Raw genomic sequence first — 17,494 nt, 5'->3', positions numbered from 1 at the left:
GTTTACCACAAAACATTTTTTATTGTTATATTTGTTAATAATAAAAATAAATGAAGAAAAGGGAAGAATATTGATGTCAAACGAATATGTATCCTCATTCATCCTGATTTTGTGTGTGAAATCTACGTCTTTTAGTTTCAAAACTACGTGTTATGGTCTTTCTTTTATGTATAACGTTTTGTGAAAAATCTGTACGTGATGGAGAAAAATGGATATCATTTTCAGATTCAGCGTACAGGAATTAACTGCAGCACATATTGTCGCGGTAGGACTGCTATATTTTAACAGTTTTTATATTTTATAATTATTTTGACCTATACGTTTTCTTATCTTACATACATTCTAAATGTACCCTAGCATCTAAAAACGCCACTATGACATTTTGTATGGTAATTCAGTCCTAAAAATATATTTGTGTCGCGATATTAGATACGTTTCTCTATGTGCCTTCTAATTAATAAATAAAAAATAGGGAATTTTATTTTTAGCTAATAAATAGGAGGACGTCTATAAATGGTTTTACAACTGAAAATAGAAAGGGAAGCCAAATGAGTCTAATAACTGCGTACAAGAAGGGAGAGGAGTCATTAGTCGAATATCTTTATGATAAGTTTTAATAAATGAATACATTTTTGTATCTAAATGTTTTTTTTCCTTTAGATTTACCATTGTTTAATAATAATAATAATAATCCATATAAAATAGTTCTTGGATTGAATATGTTTTTCATGTCAAAGGGAAATAAGTTCTTTTAACGTAAAAATTTTGAAACAAATTGCTAAAAAATATAGAAATTAAATGTTTTGTAATTATTTCATCAACAAGGAGGGTTCAGCCTGATGTGACATAATTTTTCGAAGGGATGGTCAGGAGGTGATATAATTCGAGTGAACAGAAAGAGGGGTAAAAGTGGTCTAAAATCGTGACGTTTTAATTGGACGGCCTCAGCCAAAAAATACTTCTGTCATCTCTATATGGTTGTATGGTGTTCAGTATCTAGGCTTATGGACAAGTTGGAATTCAGAAGACTCGCCTGTATAGGTATTCCACATATGTTATTGATTGTTCTTTACACAGAACATCGCCATTTCCTTCCCGTTATCTTTCCAGTCATACTGATTCCTTGAGAAGGAAATGTTATAAGCACGTGGCCTCCTCAATAATGATTGTGCAGCACGCTACTCTCTCGAAGGGCGTTCTACCTATTTTCATGCACACTCAGAGCAGACTTTTAAATCTTGGATGAGCCCATAAGGAACTTTTGCGTAACAAATGGTTGATTTTTATACTTTTAGATGTGTTTGTCATCATTGAGAAAAGTACACATTCTAAAATCGATTTATCCAAATATTTACTGAAATAAAATTCGGCAATATTTTCACGCACGTACACGGAGGGGGTTCGGTCGAACTCCCTATTTTTGTAATGTAATATTAACGTTAGCATGCCACGAATTAACCAAAGACAAGCCCAACGTGCAAGTTCAGAATATAGTTCCGTGGAGGATTACATTAATAAACAGTAACCATTCCTTTTCTTGACCACATTATCAGTAATCTTTCCTCCAGATTTGATGCGCATGTAAAGCAAGCAGCATCAGTTCAGAAACTTATGACATCAAAACTCACATAGAAGTTTTTTATCTCTGATATCAGACAGGCTATAGATTTTTACAGGGAAACCAAATCCTGATATCGACGGAAGACAAGATGGCTTTCTATACCTCTCCAGGACAGGCCACACATACTGGTTGACTGCTTAAAGGAATGCTTCAGTGAACCAACTATCTTTGAAATTCTTTGCCACACTGCCACTAAGTTAACGTTTATGAGAACGTTCGACATCTGATCTCCGACGGTAGACTGAGTGTTTTAGCTTTAATACATAATTATTATGACACTGCTATCAACATTGAAATTGTATGTAAGTTATTTTTTGGAAAAGTACCACAGAATAGTGGAGCATGCTGACATGTTGTTTGAGTAGTGCATACATGTACGTATATGATATCCAATGATTAAAGTAGCTAATATACTATTGTTGTACAGAGTTTATAAATTAGTAAAATAATTTAACAATTAATAACTATTCTGCATGTAGATAGTACTTTACTGTAATAGAATAAACATACTTATAATAATTTGTTAAAGGATTTTATGCGAACAGCCATGCAATTGTTTAAGCTATATTTCATACAAAATTACTTCCAGATTCAATCTCATATCAGCTATTTTTTACAAATTTTCTAGGGGAGGGCATGGCACCAAATCCCCGTGGCTTTTGATTTCACAAATTAGAACTACCCCCTTTCAAACATTCTGCATACGGACCTGATTTTTATACATCTTGAATGAGATTATCACCTAAAAACAAGCTAAAGGGCTATAACAAAATATTTAATAATTAAAGTTTGAAGATATGCATGACTAATAGAAACTTTTCTTTCAGAATTATCATTATTCAACGAACTCAAACAAATTATAGATTTCAACCTTTTCTTGTTCGAGTTACGCCTAACTCGAGCCTAATTAAACCAAACAAATTATAGATTTCAACCTTTTCTTGTTCGAGTTATGCCTAACTCGAGCGTAATTAAACCAAACAAATTGAATATATTGTCATTTCTCACTTGAAGAATTTTCTTATTTTGGAAGAAATAAATTAGTAAAAAGTTTTACAACATTTAGACGTTTTCTGAATTCATAATTTTAGGTACAGATAAGATAGCACCAAATTTCAATTCTACTCCACATATTTAACATTATATATAAAAATATAATGAATTCTTTATAAATCTTGCTTTAATTCTCCATTCATGCATTATTTAAATACAGTTCAAGAAATCAATTTACAACATACAAACATTTGTTTATTTTATACATTTGACTGATTAGATTTAGTAAGTATTAAAAAAAGAACTGTGATATTTAGAATTAACACAAGTTTTTTTATCTGCTGAACGTAGTAAAACTTTTGTTTTTTTCTGTTCCCAAAGTTTCAATAGATTTAATTGCCATCATCAGGTGAGATACAAAAACTGTTAATCTCAGTTCTTGTATCTCACCTGATGATGCCAGGTAAACCTATGTAAAACCGATAAAAAACGTGTGTGATTAGATTTATGGTTTTTGTAATCTATTAATTTTTCATATGACGTAAGTTCTCATCCTATTATAAACAAAGTAATTTGCATTATATATATATATTTATTTATTTATTTATTTAAAAATACCTAAATAAATCAAAATATTTTCTTTGTATTAAATAAATAACTGATGAATATAAGTATTCGTATACTAATGAATGATGAATTTAAGTATTTGTAATTAAAGGTTTCCCCTGACCTTGGTGAGTTACTGGTTAGCCTGACCTACAGTCAGAATTTGGAACGTTTAACCATTACAATATTTGAGGCTCAAGGTCTTCAGATTCCAGAAGATTCATCAATGGGTGAGAAAGCTTTTTTTTTCTTGTAAAAACCTTTTTTTGTGTGTGTGTTAGTACAAGGTTGACTAAAATGTGTTATAAATTAGAAGAAATTGAACCTAAATTTTAATATCAGTTATACTGGTTACCGGTATCAGACTGACTTGAGTACGTTGTAAGTCACCCAAAGATTATCCAAAGAAGTTTATACTGAATCGTTCTTCAGTTTCAAAAATATTTCAGATTTAAAACTCAAAACAGTCATTAAGAAAACACCAAGTTTAGTTTATATGACCACTCGTACGTTCCACCACTAGATCGTTGAAAATCTGGGACAGAAAACATGCTGACGTCATGCGCTTCGCTACTTACTTAGATTTACGTGATTCAGTAACTTAGATCTTAACAGCCGTTAATGAGGAGCACCATCTTCTTATAACCGATTTTCTTCGGAAAGTATATATCCTAAAAACATCAGTTTAAGCTTAAATTTTTATTAACTAGTGTTAAAAGTCTGTATATTATGAACTGATAACATATATATATCAAATCTAGATCTAGAAACACGAGGTTTGCTATAATAATTTCATGTATATATTACTACTTTAACCCTGAAGGCACAATAAATAAATAAATATTGGTCGAGCATGAAAAGTAAAATTTACTTTCCTGAAAAATATCAAATCACCTTTTATAAATCTTAATTTCATAAAAAAGTTTGTTTCTTTGTAATTAAGCATAAAGCTAAACAATGGGCTATCTGTGCTCTGTCTACCATGGGTATCGAAACCCGGATTCTAGCGTTGTAAGTCAGCAGACATGCCGCTGTGCCACTGGGGGGCGTATAAGAAAGACAAGCATCACTAAGTAAACGTATGTGATACACTTTGATGCATATATTTGTTTGTATATATTTGGAAAAAAATTATATTTTTGTTTAAATATTATTTTAACAACTTATCGGACTTGTGCTATTGACAAGTTATCAATAAATATTTTGTTCTTAACATACATTCAGTATATAAAAAATAGTATGTTTATATTTTTATGCCATTTTCACATTATAGACTTTTGTTGTCTTACTTTGTTAGTCTCTCTAAGATTACTCCAGACTGATATACACATTGTTTGACCCACAATTCTTGCATTTTCCTGATCTAATGATTATTGTTCAGAAAGGCTACCGAACATAGTGACTTTTTAAAGTACAAAACATTTACTTAAACATACCATACCTCTGCAACATTGTTTTTTTTATGGCCTTGAGTAACATAAACCGGCACACATGACCTTAAAGAAATTTGTTTTTGGTGTCAATGATTGATTTGTTTGTTTTGAATTTCGCGCAAAGCTACACGAGGGCTATCTGTGCTAGCCGTCCCTAATTTAGCAGTGTAATACTAGAGGGAAGGCAGCTAGTCATCACCACCCACCGCCAACTCTTGGGCTATTCTTTTACCAACGAATAGTGGGATTGCCCGTCACATTATAACGCCCCCGCGGCTGAAAGGGCGAGCATGTTTGGTGGGACGGGGATTCGAACCCGTGACCCGCAGATTGCGAGTCGACCTCCCTAACTACCTGGCCACGTAGGGCCGAACATATATATATTATTATTATTATTCTATATGTACATGTTTATCTTTGGTGCACTTTGTGTATTTAAAATATAGATATATGTAATTTCTTAAAGTATAACGCTACACTTTGTGTATTTCTAATTTAACCTCCATTAAATCTCATAATTTTACTTTTTGTCAACCTTTGTCAAATAATGATGGAATATATAAGTTTCTATTATTTCCGAAACTATGGCAAAAATAGTAGCTAGTAGGAACAGTTTTATAAATTTTACAATTATAAACAAGAGAATGTCAACTGTAAAGAAACATTTTCGAACGTATGTCAGTGTTAGGATATGATAAGATGCACGTGACTATTAGGAGATAATAAAATACATGTGACTATTAGTATGTAATAAAATACATGTGACTATTAGGATACAATAAGATGCATGTGAGAACTAGGATATAATGGATGCATGTGAATTATCTCCTAATAGTCACGTGCATCCATTATATCCTAGTTCTACATACTAATAGTCACTTGTATTTTATTACATACTAATAGTCACATGTATTTTATTACATACTAATAGTCACTTGTATTTTATTACATACTAATAGTCACTTGTATTTTGCATCCATTATATCCTAGTTCTCACACGCATCTTATTGTATCCTAATAGTCACATGTATTTTATGCGTGACTATTAAGATACAATAGATACACGTGACTATTAGAATATAATAAGATACACGCGACTATTAGAATATAATAAGATTCACGTGACTATTAGGATATAATAAGATGCACGTGACTATTGGAATATAATAAGATGCACGTGACTATTAGGATATAATAAGATGCACGTGACTATTAGGATATAATAAGATGCACGTGACTATTAGGATATAATAAGATGCACGTGACTATTAGAATATAATAAGATGCACGTGACTATTAGGATATAATAAGATGCACGTGACTATTAGGATATAATAAGATGCACATGACTATTAGAATATAATAAGATGCACGTGACTATTAGGATATAATGGTATTTGTGACTTTTATGATATATGATGCATGTTACTATTAAGATGTAATAGGGCATGTGATTATTGCGATACAATTTAAACTTGAAAAACTTGCAAAAATTAACTTTCAAAATTTAAGCTTGAACTTTTATGGTTCTATGCAGTAAGTAATGGGCTTTTTACCATTCCATATACTTTAAAACTTTTGTTATATTTTTATACGTTTTGTAATTATTACATTCCCTTCGGATTTGAAGGCAGATATGCAGTTGTTATTGTATTGTATTGAACTCTTTATGTTAGCAGGTTCTTATGTAAAGCTTACGCTGATGATAGACAATAAACCAGTGAAAACGAAGAAGTCTTCTGTGGCCAGAAAGACAGCTGAGCCCAAGAACAATGAAACTTTTATCTTTCGCCTTGGTTCAAATTGTGTCAGCACTGCAAGTTTGATCCTTCAAGTGATTGTGGCGAATGGAAACCAGAAAGGTTCGAGTAATTAATTCTCATGAACAAGTTTTCGTGCAGCCTAAGATTGTTGTCAAATATTTTTGTTTTCTCGTAAACAACATCCCCGAGGTTTGAGGGAGTTCTGAGATTGAATCTTTGATGGATTCGAAAATGAAATATACCCTTAGAGACTCGTATAGGCTATAACCTATAAAAAAAAACTACTTTCAGCAACCATCAAGTATCTAGACCGCAATAAAGTTAAAACAAAAAAACAAACACTGTAGCTCATGTATGCTTTAATGATGCTTTTAGTGGGATTAAGCCTCAATTTCATCCTAATTTATGTTATTTAATATCAAATCTCATAAAGAAAATACCAATCTGTCAAGATGCATATGTCTAGCCATTTTGTTCTTCACTTTTGTCACTCTGGATAGCATTATTGTTTGTATATAATTCCGTCAGTTATCAAAATATTTATTTTTTAATAGCATTATTTGTACATCACGTGCTTTGATATTAGCTAATAGAATGAAATAGCTGTTACCTCTTACGAATATTATTTTGAATAGCGACTAGAGTAAAATCATTTTTGCCCCTGCTGCCTGTTACTTTCTATGGCTTTTAGAATATAACACCAGTTGTCCTTTCTGGATGTTATATTATATGACTGTTAGAATAAAATACTAGTTACCTTTGTTCGAGTAGATGGTTGCAAGAAAGTGGCTTACGTGGAAACGTTGCATCGAAAACGCCCTACGTAGAAACGTTGAAGCCAAAACGCCGTGTTCAAGCTTTTAAATATCACAATATTTGAAATCGAGCATTTTGAAAAGTAGAAGAGTTTCTGTGGGGAACAAGTATTTGTAAGTATGACGTCATGGCTATAGTGACGTGAAGATATTTTTATATTTCAAAGTGGGAGATAGTATCAAAATTAATGATATTGTGGTTCGTTACACAATACCCAATGGACGACGTTTCATTGGCCCTGGCTATAACACTCAACAGAAAATGATCCTAAACGTACTCACCTGCCGAATAAGAGATTTTGGTTTTAATTTAACTTTATCGGTTTCCATATAAACCCATAATAACGTTCGTGGTCATGGTCATGAGTGTTCTATCGGCCTCTTTTACTACCATGTGTCATTTCAACACATTTGTTGCATGATTGAGATCACTTCTTGGTGGAAGATTAATTCCCACCTAGCAGGATTTGTTCCTAAAGGAATGACTTGATGAATAAGAATGTTATTGTGCCTGTCAGGAGTCAAGGTACCATCAGTTTTGTGTAGATCTTCAACATATTTGGCTAAGGTGCAGCCCACACTTGTACTTATCCCCAGCGTGTTTCACATGTCATGCATTGTCTGTGATACTGTCCTCCTCTTTTCTATCAAATAAATTATTGTTGATTGCTGACAAACAACATGATTTTCAATACATCTGTAAAGATCACTTTCCTCCAGCTTTGCTCATCCAATTGTTCCAAGTCTGGTACCCATTTAAGCCTTTTGGTTTGGTTATCTCTCTTAGATAGCGTCTTCTAAGCAGCTGCACGTTCACTGAGACAACTTCGTGCTAATGTACCTCATCGTTCCCTCGGTTACGTTCACACCTGTAGTCACATCTAGGTCATTGGCAAGATATCTGCTATATTATTGTGTATCACATAAAAACGCATACCCCGAGTTACTTCATATCATTTTTGAAGGATATTGGCTTTCGATCGTGTCAGTTATCAACAGGGCCAGTTTACGTAATTTTTTAGAGTTTCGATAAAACTCCCATTGAAACATGGAACTTGTCGCATGTAGTAGCATTCTTTATCAAAAACTCCGATATCTACTTTTATACAAGTTTTTCCTGTGGCAGTTTTATCCTGGAGGTCATGAGTACATACACCACACTGCTGTTTGGAATAGTATGACAGCCTGTACTTTTATAAACATTATGCTAGTATAACACTGGCTGATCAGTTGGATGACAACCAGTCACAGTGTAAGCTATCAACACGTAAGTGTACTTTCATAATATTTGGATTTTATACACATTATATTCGTTATTTCCATATTTATACTCGCTACTATGTATATATGTATGTATATGATTTATCAGCAATGAGATGCATGTTGCTTTTTCAAACTGTATACTTTCCTTAAGCATTATTCTAGTATTCTTTGTTGCTTTTTCAAGCTGTATACTTTCCTAAAGCATTATTCTAGTATCCTTTGTTGCTTTTTCAGGCTATATACTTTCCTTAAGCATTGTTCTTGTATTCTCTATTGCTTTTCAAGCTGTATACTTTCCTTAAGCATTATTCTTGTATTCTCTATTGCTTTTCAAGCTGTACACTTTCCTTAAGCATTGTTCTTGTATTCTCTATTGCTTTTTCAAGTTGTATACTTTCCTTAAGCATTATTCTTGTATTCTCTATTGCTTTTCAAGCTGTACACTTTCCTAAGGCTTTATTCTTGTATTCTCCGTTGCGTTTTCAAGCTGTATACTTTCCTTAAGCATTGTTCTTGTATTCTCTGTTGCCTTTTAAAGTTGTATACTTTCCTTAAGCATTGTTCTTGTATTCTCTATTGCTTTTTCAAACTGTATACTTTCCTTAAGCATTATTCTTGTATTTTCTAGACAAGGATATGCATATTATTTTTGTATACTCAGAATGTAAACGTCATATACCACCCATAAAGTGAACTTTAACTGAAATTATGAAGAGCTATAATTCTAAGAATGCCCCACTTCGTTCTATGTAGCATTTATAAAATAAATACTTTATTTTATTTTTTATATTAGATCTACTAAGCTTTCATGACAAAGATCAGAGCATCTCCTTTTTGCTGATTATATTAGTGATCGGCTTTAATCATTAGTAAAAAAAATAATTAAATCATCAGCTCGTATGATTGAAATTACAAACAAGATAGGGGCATTTCCGAAAAGAATCAATGATTTAGCAAATTCGCTGTAATGATATTCCAAATGTATCACTTTTATAAAATGTGCTCATGCATGGCGAAACCTGAAAATTTACGAAGGTAATTTTTCAGTTCTGCTTATAATTTCTCCACTAATTGTGGAAGATCTTTAATAAAATCTTCCCCATGTATATGCTCTTTTGTCGTCGACTTATATGTGCGTTTGTTCTTCTGCTAGATCGTGGGATATATTCAAGTTGCATAAAAAAAGCAACGAGTTTGTAGTAAATGAAAACAAAGCTACTCGGTGAAAACGAAAATTAATTTGTAATTTTTTAGTTCATAATCGATCTCAGGAATGCGGTGGAATTTCGTTTTACTTACTATTATTTTATTAATATTTCAGATAAATGTCTGGGAAGAATTGTCCTTGGTTCTTATATGTTTGCCAGAGGAAAAGCCCTGGAACACTGGAATGAGATAGTAGCAGGAAATCACCACCAGGTGCGATATTGGCACAAACTAACGTAACAGCAAGTAAATAACTAGTCATTTTTGGAGCACGTTCCTTTCTGACGTGTTTCTATTGGTTGTATTTGCTCTGTGACTATGATGTGTTTAGTAGTTGAATGAAACTACAGAAGTCAAAAATAAATAAATAAACAAAATAAAATGAATCATTTAAGCATATCACAACAAAAAATAATATATGCTACATATATATATATACTATAATATGTATACTATATAATATCTGGACTTTACATTCAATAATGTGTATTGTAATGTGTAAATCCGATAAACTTATAGACAGTGGTGACAGAATAAAATAACACATCAAGGTAACGTAGACTTCACATCTGTCATCAACAAGATAATTATCGTAGCGATCTATATGATGTTTTCTTTTAATCTATCAATTATTCCAGTTGAGAAAAATGATTATAATAAGAAAAATATGTGATTTTATAATTGAAAAAAAATACAATTAGAATAATCAAGTTTGTGGTATGCCTGCGAGTTATCAAAAATTATCCATACCTAATTATCACTAAATAATTAGAATTAATTGTGAGTTCCGATTTCGCGACAGAAGAGTACGTATTTCATAGCTGTGTTTTTGAAAAGATCGTTAAATTGTAACAATATGATTAGCTTGTGATAGAATAACAATAGACATATAAATATATTTGTACGTATGTACATTTATAGACACATTTCTGTTGAGATTGTAGACAATATTTGAATGTACTTACTAGAGATTATTATAACATATTTAAACATAGCCGTATCAATTTTACCAGGGTCATTCAAAATGGCTTTTTTAATATGAGAAAAAAAAAGAGTTTCTTATGTTTTTCCTGTGAGTGAAAATGATCTTTAATATACATATCTTCTATGTTAGTTTATAGTTGTGTATTTTAGCGTTCATAAGACAAAAACTGGTACAATAATCAATCTGTATTACAAATAAATTGTTTTTATTGGTCTTGCAATCTAGTTTCATTAATATTCAGGGTTATAACTTAAAAATTAGGCTTAGATCAGCATTTAAAATATATTCTTCTCTTAATGATTCGGTTTTCGATTATATATGTAAAGCTTTCACATTTTCTTGATTTACGAAGTGAGAAGATGATAAATTTTATCACACGTTTTTTTAACAGTATGAAAAGATAATAATATATTTTATTACACGTTATTTTAACAGTATGAAAAGATGATAGATTTTATCACACGTTTTTATAACAGTATGAAAATATAATATATTTTATTACACGTTATTTTAACAGTATGAAAAGATTATACATTTTATCACACGTTTTTATAACAGTATGAAAAGATGATAGATTTTATCACACGTTTTTATAACAGTATGAAAATATAATATATTTTATTACACGTTATTTTAACAGTATGAAAAGATGATACATTTTATCACACGTTTTTTAACAGTATGAAAAGATAATATATTTTATTATACGTTTTTTTAACAGTATGAAAAGATGATAGATTTTATCACACGTTTTTATAACAGTATGAAAATATAATATATTTTATTACACGTTATTTTAACAGTATGAAAAGATGATACATTTTATCACACGTTTTTTAACAGTATGAAAAGATAATAGATTTTATTACACGTTCTTTATAACAGAATGAAAAGATAATATATTTATTACACGTTATTTTAACAGTATGAAAAGATAATAGATTTTATCACACGTTTTTATAACAGAATGAAAAGATGATATATTTTATCACACGTTTTTATAACAGTTTAAATCCATTTCTAACAGTTGTTAACAACATGTGGAAATTGAACCAAAATACAATGCCACTGAAATCCACAAAGAACAACTCAAATCGAAGTTGTAAGCAAAATATAATCACAACGCAAGAAAAAAATCTGTTATTCACACAACATACGAGAGATTACGCGTCAAAAGTTGAAGCCCCAGTGGCACAGCGGTATGTCTACAAACTCCCAACTATAGAATTCGGGTTTTGATACCAGTGGTGGGCAGAGCACCGTTAGCCTCTTGTGTTGCTTTGTACTTAACTTCAAACAAACAAATAAACAAACAAAAGTTTAAAAAATATGTTTATTCATTTATTGAATGTAGTCCCCTCTTGTGACAAAAAATTATCTCAGTGAGCTTTATATGAATAGACTTCGATAGTTTGTTTTATCGTCAATCTAGCTGAGTTGAGAACTGAGATAGCTCGTAACTGTAGTCCCCAATTCTACCAAATTAATCAATTCCAGCATAACTGTATCATATTTATAAGGTCGGTGTTTTATAGTTACACAGTAGCAAGTCAACTCATTGACTGGTTCAACACAAACATGTGGGTTAATCTTTATATATAATATCAAACAATTTTAAAGGGCAAAAGAAAATAATCTAAAAATTAAATCATTTTAATCTAAGTTCTATTTTCTGCTATTTCACTTCTCAGTACTTCAAATCAGAACTAAAACAGCAACTAATTAAAACTAGTCAAGAACTAAAACTAAATGTTGAATTTCTATCTCAAATTATACTTTTGAACACACAACTTCAAATTTTCTAAACTTTTTAAAGTGTATTTCGAAAGTCCTATAAAAAACATTACAAATTCTTTTCTGCTGCGTGGTCTCTGATTCTACCTCCAAATCCAAAAAGTTTTTATTAGGAAGTCTATGGATTTTGATGTTTTTTGTAACATTAATGTTTAACAATGCTTTCCTCGAAACTGTTACCCTTCTAGCAGGAAAAAACAATGTTTTACTCCTGTTGTTTCCGATCCACCAATCAATGTAAAAATGGGCTAAAAATTGAAATATGAGTATTTTAAGGTGATGTTATTAGTGAACCTACATCTAGTGTTACGTAGTTACTAAGCTTGTGTATATTTCTAAAATGATGCTATTAGTAAACCTACATTTGGTGTTACGTGGTTACCGAGCCTGTGTATATTTCTAAAGTGATATTATTAATGAACCTACATCTAATGTTACGTAATTTATGGTTTGTTTGAAGTTAAGCACAAAGTTACACAATGGGCTATCTGTGCTCAGCCCACCACGGGGATCGAAACCCGCTGTGCCACTGGGGGCTTAGATTTATGGACAGACAGGCTGGTGAGGTGACTTTTAGAAGGGCAGCACAGGAATAAAATAAATTCGAAAACAAAAGTTGATAGTCGTTGCTAGAAAGCTCAAAATGAAGATGAAAACATGAACACTCGTTTCGTAAATAGTTGTGCCTGGTGTGATGGTTAGGGTGCTCGACTCGCAATTTGTAGGTTCGAACATGCTCGTCCTTTCAGCCATGTGGACGTTATAATTTGACGGTAAAATCACTATTCATTGGTAAAAGAGTAACTCAAGAGTTGGCGATGGGTGATGCTGACTAACTGCCTTCCCTCTAGTCTATCAGATAGCGCAGATAGCTCTCGTGTAGCTTTGCGCGAAATTAGTGGGATTGAACGTCACATTATAACGTTCCCACGGTTTAAAGGGCGAACATGTTTGGTGGGACGGGAATTCGAACCCGCAACCCTCAGATTGCGAGTCGAGCGCCCTAATTAACTGGCCATGCCGGGCCTTGATAAAATGAATTCTGATAGTACCGCCAATGAGGTTTCAAGACATTCTGCTGCATGACCAATGGCATCAGAAATGACTTATTGAAATGTTATCTTTATTTTACACCTTCACATACACAAAAAAAAATGTTTTAATCGAGTTTTGTATTTTGAGTATGTCAACAATAAATCCGTAGACATTCAAAATGATAATATTTAAAGTTTTACTTTTTATATTGTGATTAAATTTCACTATATTTGATAGAATTTAAATGATTTTATCATTTTATAAATCTATTTTATCGTTTTTGATAAAATGTTAAATTAAGTCCCGATTCCAAAATGCGTAGGCCTAGTGCGATGTATTTCTTTTTCTTTTTACGTTGTTTGTTTATTAGATTCAGCATATTGATTTTCTACATAGGTGAGTGTTGTCATGAATTTGATCATTTACAAAGGTCGTAATTTAAACGTATATAGTGGGACTGAGTCCAGGCCAATTAATGTTGTTTATTTGCTTTGCTCTTTTTTTTCCATCCTTTGTTGTCCAAGTTCTAAATTATTTTCTCTGTAAAATCATTAGAACCAGAGTTTTGCAGATACTCGATACTTTTTTGGTGGATATCAATTTACCTAAATTCCACACAGCAAACGTTAAGTAAACACGAGATTTCATGTAATTTTTAAAAAGATTTAACAACTGGAACGAAAAAGAAGTACGTATAGGAGAGGAATATACCATGTGCTTTGAAAAATTAGCTTGCAACTAAATCTAAGCCGACCATTAGCAAGAGAGACTTATCGTTATCTTAAGTTGTTTAGATCAACGGTATCTACCACTTCGAGAAACTTCAAAGCTTCTAGACGTATACAAGAAAGATAACTTACTGAATTATTTTGAATTTTTTGACATGTTTATTGTTGTAGGATGTGAAGGACCATTATTTTGAAAAATCAAATCAAATTCGTGGCAGGAATTTAGATTTAAAAGTCTTTCAAGCCTAAAAAAAGATTTTGAGGCCTGAAAGACAACCCGGGGTGGTCAGAAACTTTTGTTTCTCTTCACCCAACTGAAAAGGAATTCAGAATAAACTCATATCGCCGCTAGTTGGTAAAACCATTTACAGTATTCATGAGCTTGACAAAAAAATGCAAAGTACTACTCCATTGTATTATATTGTACTTCAGATATCATCACAAAGAACAGGTGTCAATGACTGTTCAATTCGTAAAAGTAGATTCTGATAAAAAAAAAAATGTTAGAAAACATTTTATACGACTCACTGAAATGAAAAACTCAACGATGGTGGTGCAACAAAGTTACTTCTTCAAAAACTTCAAGAACTAGAACGAGGGACAAGGCTACAAGAATGGAGCAAATATAGAAAATAAGAACAGTGGGGTTTAGAGTTGCAGCACTAAATCCAAAGCATTCTTTGCGACACGTTGAATGATTCACTCAAACTTGTTAGAGTGACTTAAAGTGTTTCTTTTTTTCTAGGTCTACACGTAGATAGAATGTTTTTACGTGGAACAGGAACAACTATGAAGTTAATTTTCTTGCAGCTAAACTTCGAGGCTTCAGATTGATGTGTTGTCTCGTAATTTGGCATTATGTGGTTTTCTGAAGTGAACGTAGTCGTAGTGAATAAATTACGAGAAAGCCCTCAGGTAGATTTACTATTCCTCTTACACAAAAAAATCTGTTTTTTAGAAACTATTCAGTCTAATGAGGGATTTAGAAAATCACTTGCCAAAGAGGTAGAGACTGATTATGAGGGAAGGAATGAATTGTCAAAGCTCAGTGTAATTTTTGTCATTTTTTGTACTGCCATTCAGTCCCTACAAGAAATATTAGCTCAAATAAAACAGCACAATGACTGTTTTCTGTTCAAGCGTGATATATACAAATTAAAATATGAGAGCTCAGATGACATTAGAAAGCTTTATATGAGCTTTGATATTGCTCCTAAACATGAACAACTTCAACAGTGAGACGTTAATGCAGTGAAGCTATATTATGAACTCAAAACGTTGATAATAATCATCCCACCGAGAACGATCCCAGTTCATGTAATGGAGTATCCAGAAGAAAATAAAATCATCTCTCTTCTCCCAAATGTAAAAATAACGTTGAGAATTCTACTGACTTTGCCAATAGCCAATCACGGTTGAAATTTCTCAAAACTAAAGTTAACTAATTGGTTTGTCCATGGTATCAACTGGATCATCAGGTCGCTGAATTATCGGATTTCAAAAATCTAATTCGAGTTTCCATCTCATTAGAAGTCAAGAAGTGAGTTTTTAACTAAAGAATTATCTTTTTTTTTTCTGCAAGCTTTCCTTCCACTCAACAGTCTAAATGTTCAATTTCTAATGGAAATTTTAAAGTTAAAATAAATGTATTTGTTTGGCACAATGCAGAAATTGTATCAAGTGAGATACATATATGTTGTCCATTTTATTTTTACCATTGTGTTGTTTAGTTAGCCCTAGCCTACTTGTACAAACCCAATAGCATATTTAGATATTTTGCCTAGGGCTAAAAAAAAATCAACCTAAAACTGACACTTATGTAATGTGGTTAGTAAACCAATGTTTATAATAATATGTTAAGGGAACGTCTGTGAATATCTTAAATAATGCGGGTAAGGAACGTATCTACAGACTATTTAGAAATTAAAGTAGTGTGGCTAATGAGTTAATTTGCATAACTTCTTCTAGTACTTAAATTATGAGGAGAAAACCCGCATGTCTTTTATTTGTTAATGTGTCCCATAAAGGAATAAAACAAATGTTTGGTTTAAAGTTTTAAACATAATAACTTTACACAATTCTTATTGTATATTCATAAAGATGTCCCCGAATGGACTTCTGTATTAAGCAGCAAGAGGATCGATCTTTAACATAGTAACTTACTAAATCATAAATTATACGATATACTTGATTGCTTAGTACATATAACACATTAGCACAAAAACACGGGCATTTATGTTTATCTACTGAGCTATCTTAAAATGCATTAGCACTATAACACAGGAATTTATGTTTATATACAGATAAAATGATAAAAACCCAATAACCCGAGCGTTTTCGAAAGGTGGACCTTTCTTCTTCAGGGGCGCTCGGGTTATTTGGTTTTTTTTTTTGTTTGTTTGTTTTATATTAAAACTTCTTGAACCTACGTGTTTTTCTGACATCATGCTTTTATTATAATGTGGCATTATACTAAGAAGTGCAAAGTATATATATAGAGTTGAATTAAAATGGTTATCTCCTTTATCCATTCTGTGAACTCCTTTACATGCATCTCACCATGTCTCCAATTATCTGTTTTTATAAATAGAACTCTAAATGTCGCTCTCAGGTTTAGCTTTGTAATTTATCAGTCATTTAAACCTAAAACTACCATCTCTCACACTATATGAATGTTAGTTATACAGTTAAATAGATACACACCTGATGAGTTTATTTGTGACTAATACATTTCAAGTCAACCCTAATCATCTGCACGCGGAGGAAACTAAATATGGCGGGAAAAGCATTGTGCACTCTATATATTCCCCTCTGAAGTAAAGGAAAACACGTAAAGGAGTTCAAACAATTTCACGTTCAGTGATTTTTACTGAAGAATCTAATTTACTTTTACCCTTTCAGTTATTGATAACAACAAATGTTGGCTGTTGTGTATAACGATATAACAAAATGACACAATTTGAGTATCTGCACTAGATATATACGTAACAGAGATCACGTGCTTAAAAAAACTAATTTTATTACAAGCTCCAAATGGACATACTTAAAATACATCTTGATATCTTGTGTTTGAGGTATGACCAAATCAAATCATATACTTCTTGGATTGATTTTAAGACTCTAATCTCTTTATTTACTAAAAACATTATAAGTATTGTCTTGAAAATAAACAACCGTAAAGAACACATGATTACGCTGACATGTTATTTTGGATATTTTTATATGTGAAAAAAATAATGGGAAAATCAGCTA

General features: G+C 31.8%; 1 protein-coding gene across 1 annotated transcript in view; it reads left to right on the top strand.

Moving 5' to 3' along the window:
* Positions 1-10,856, top strand: part of LOC106463358 (synaptotagmin-15-like) — a 36,808-nt gene extending 25,952 nt beyond the window's left edge. The window contains exons 6-8 of the mRNA XM_022390841.1: positions 3,333-3,450; positions 6,330-6,515; positions 9,816-10,856. Coding sequence (XP_022246549.1) covers positions 3,333-3,450; positions 6,330-6,515; positions 9,816-9,940 — 429 coding nt within the window. The 3' untranslated portion in view covers positions 9,941-10,856. The remainder of the gene's footprint in view (positions 1-3,332; positions 3,451-6,329; positions 6,516-9,815) is intronic.
* The last annotated feature ends 6,638 nt before the right edge of the window (positions 10,857-17,494 follow it).

Source organism: Limulus polyphemus, unplaced genomic scaffold (genome assembly GCF_000517525.1).
Source record: "Limulus polyphemus unplaced genomic scaffold, Limulus_polyphemus-2.1.2 Scaffold1385, whole genome shotgun sequence".
NCBI classification, from domain to species: Eukaryota; Metazoa; Arthropoda; class Merostomata; order Xiphosura; family Limulidae; genus Limulus; species Limulus polyphemus.
This window is presented reverse-complemented; position numbering and strand designations above follow the sequence as displayed.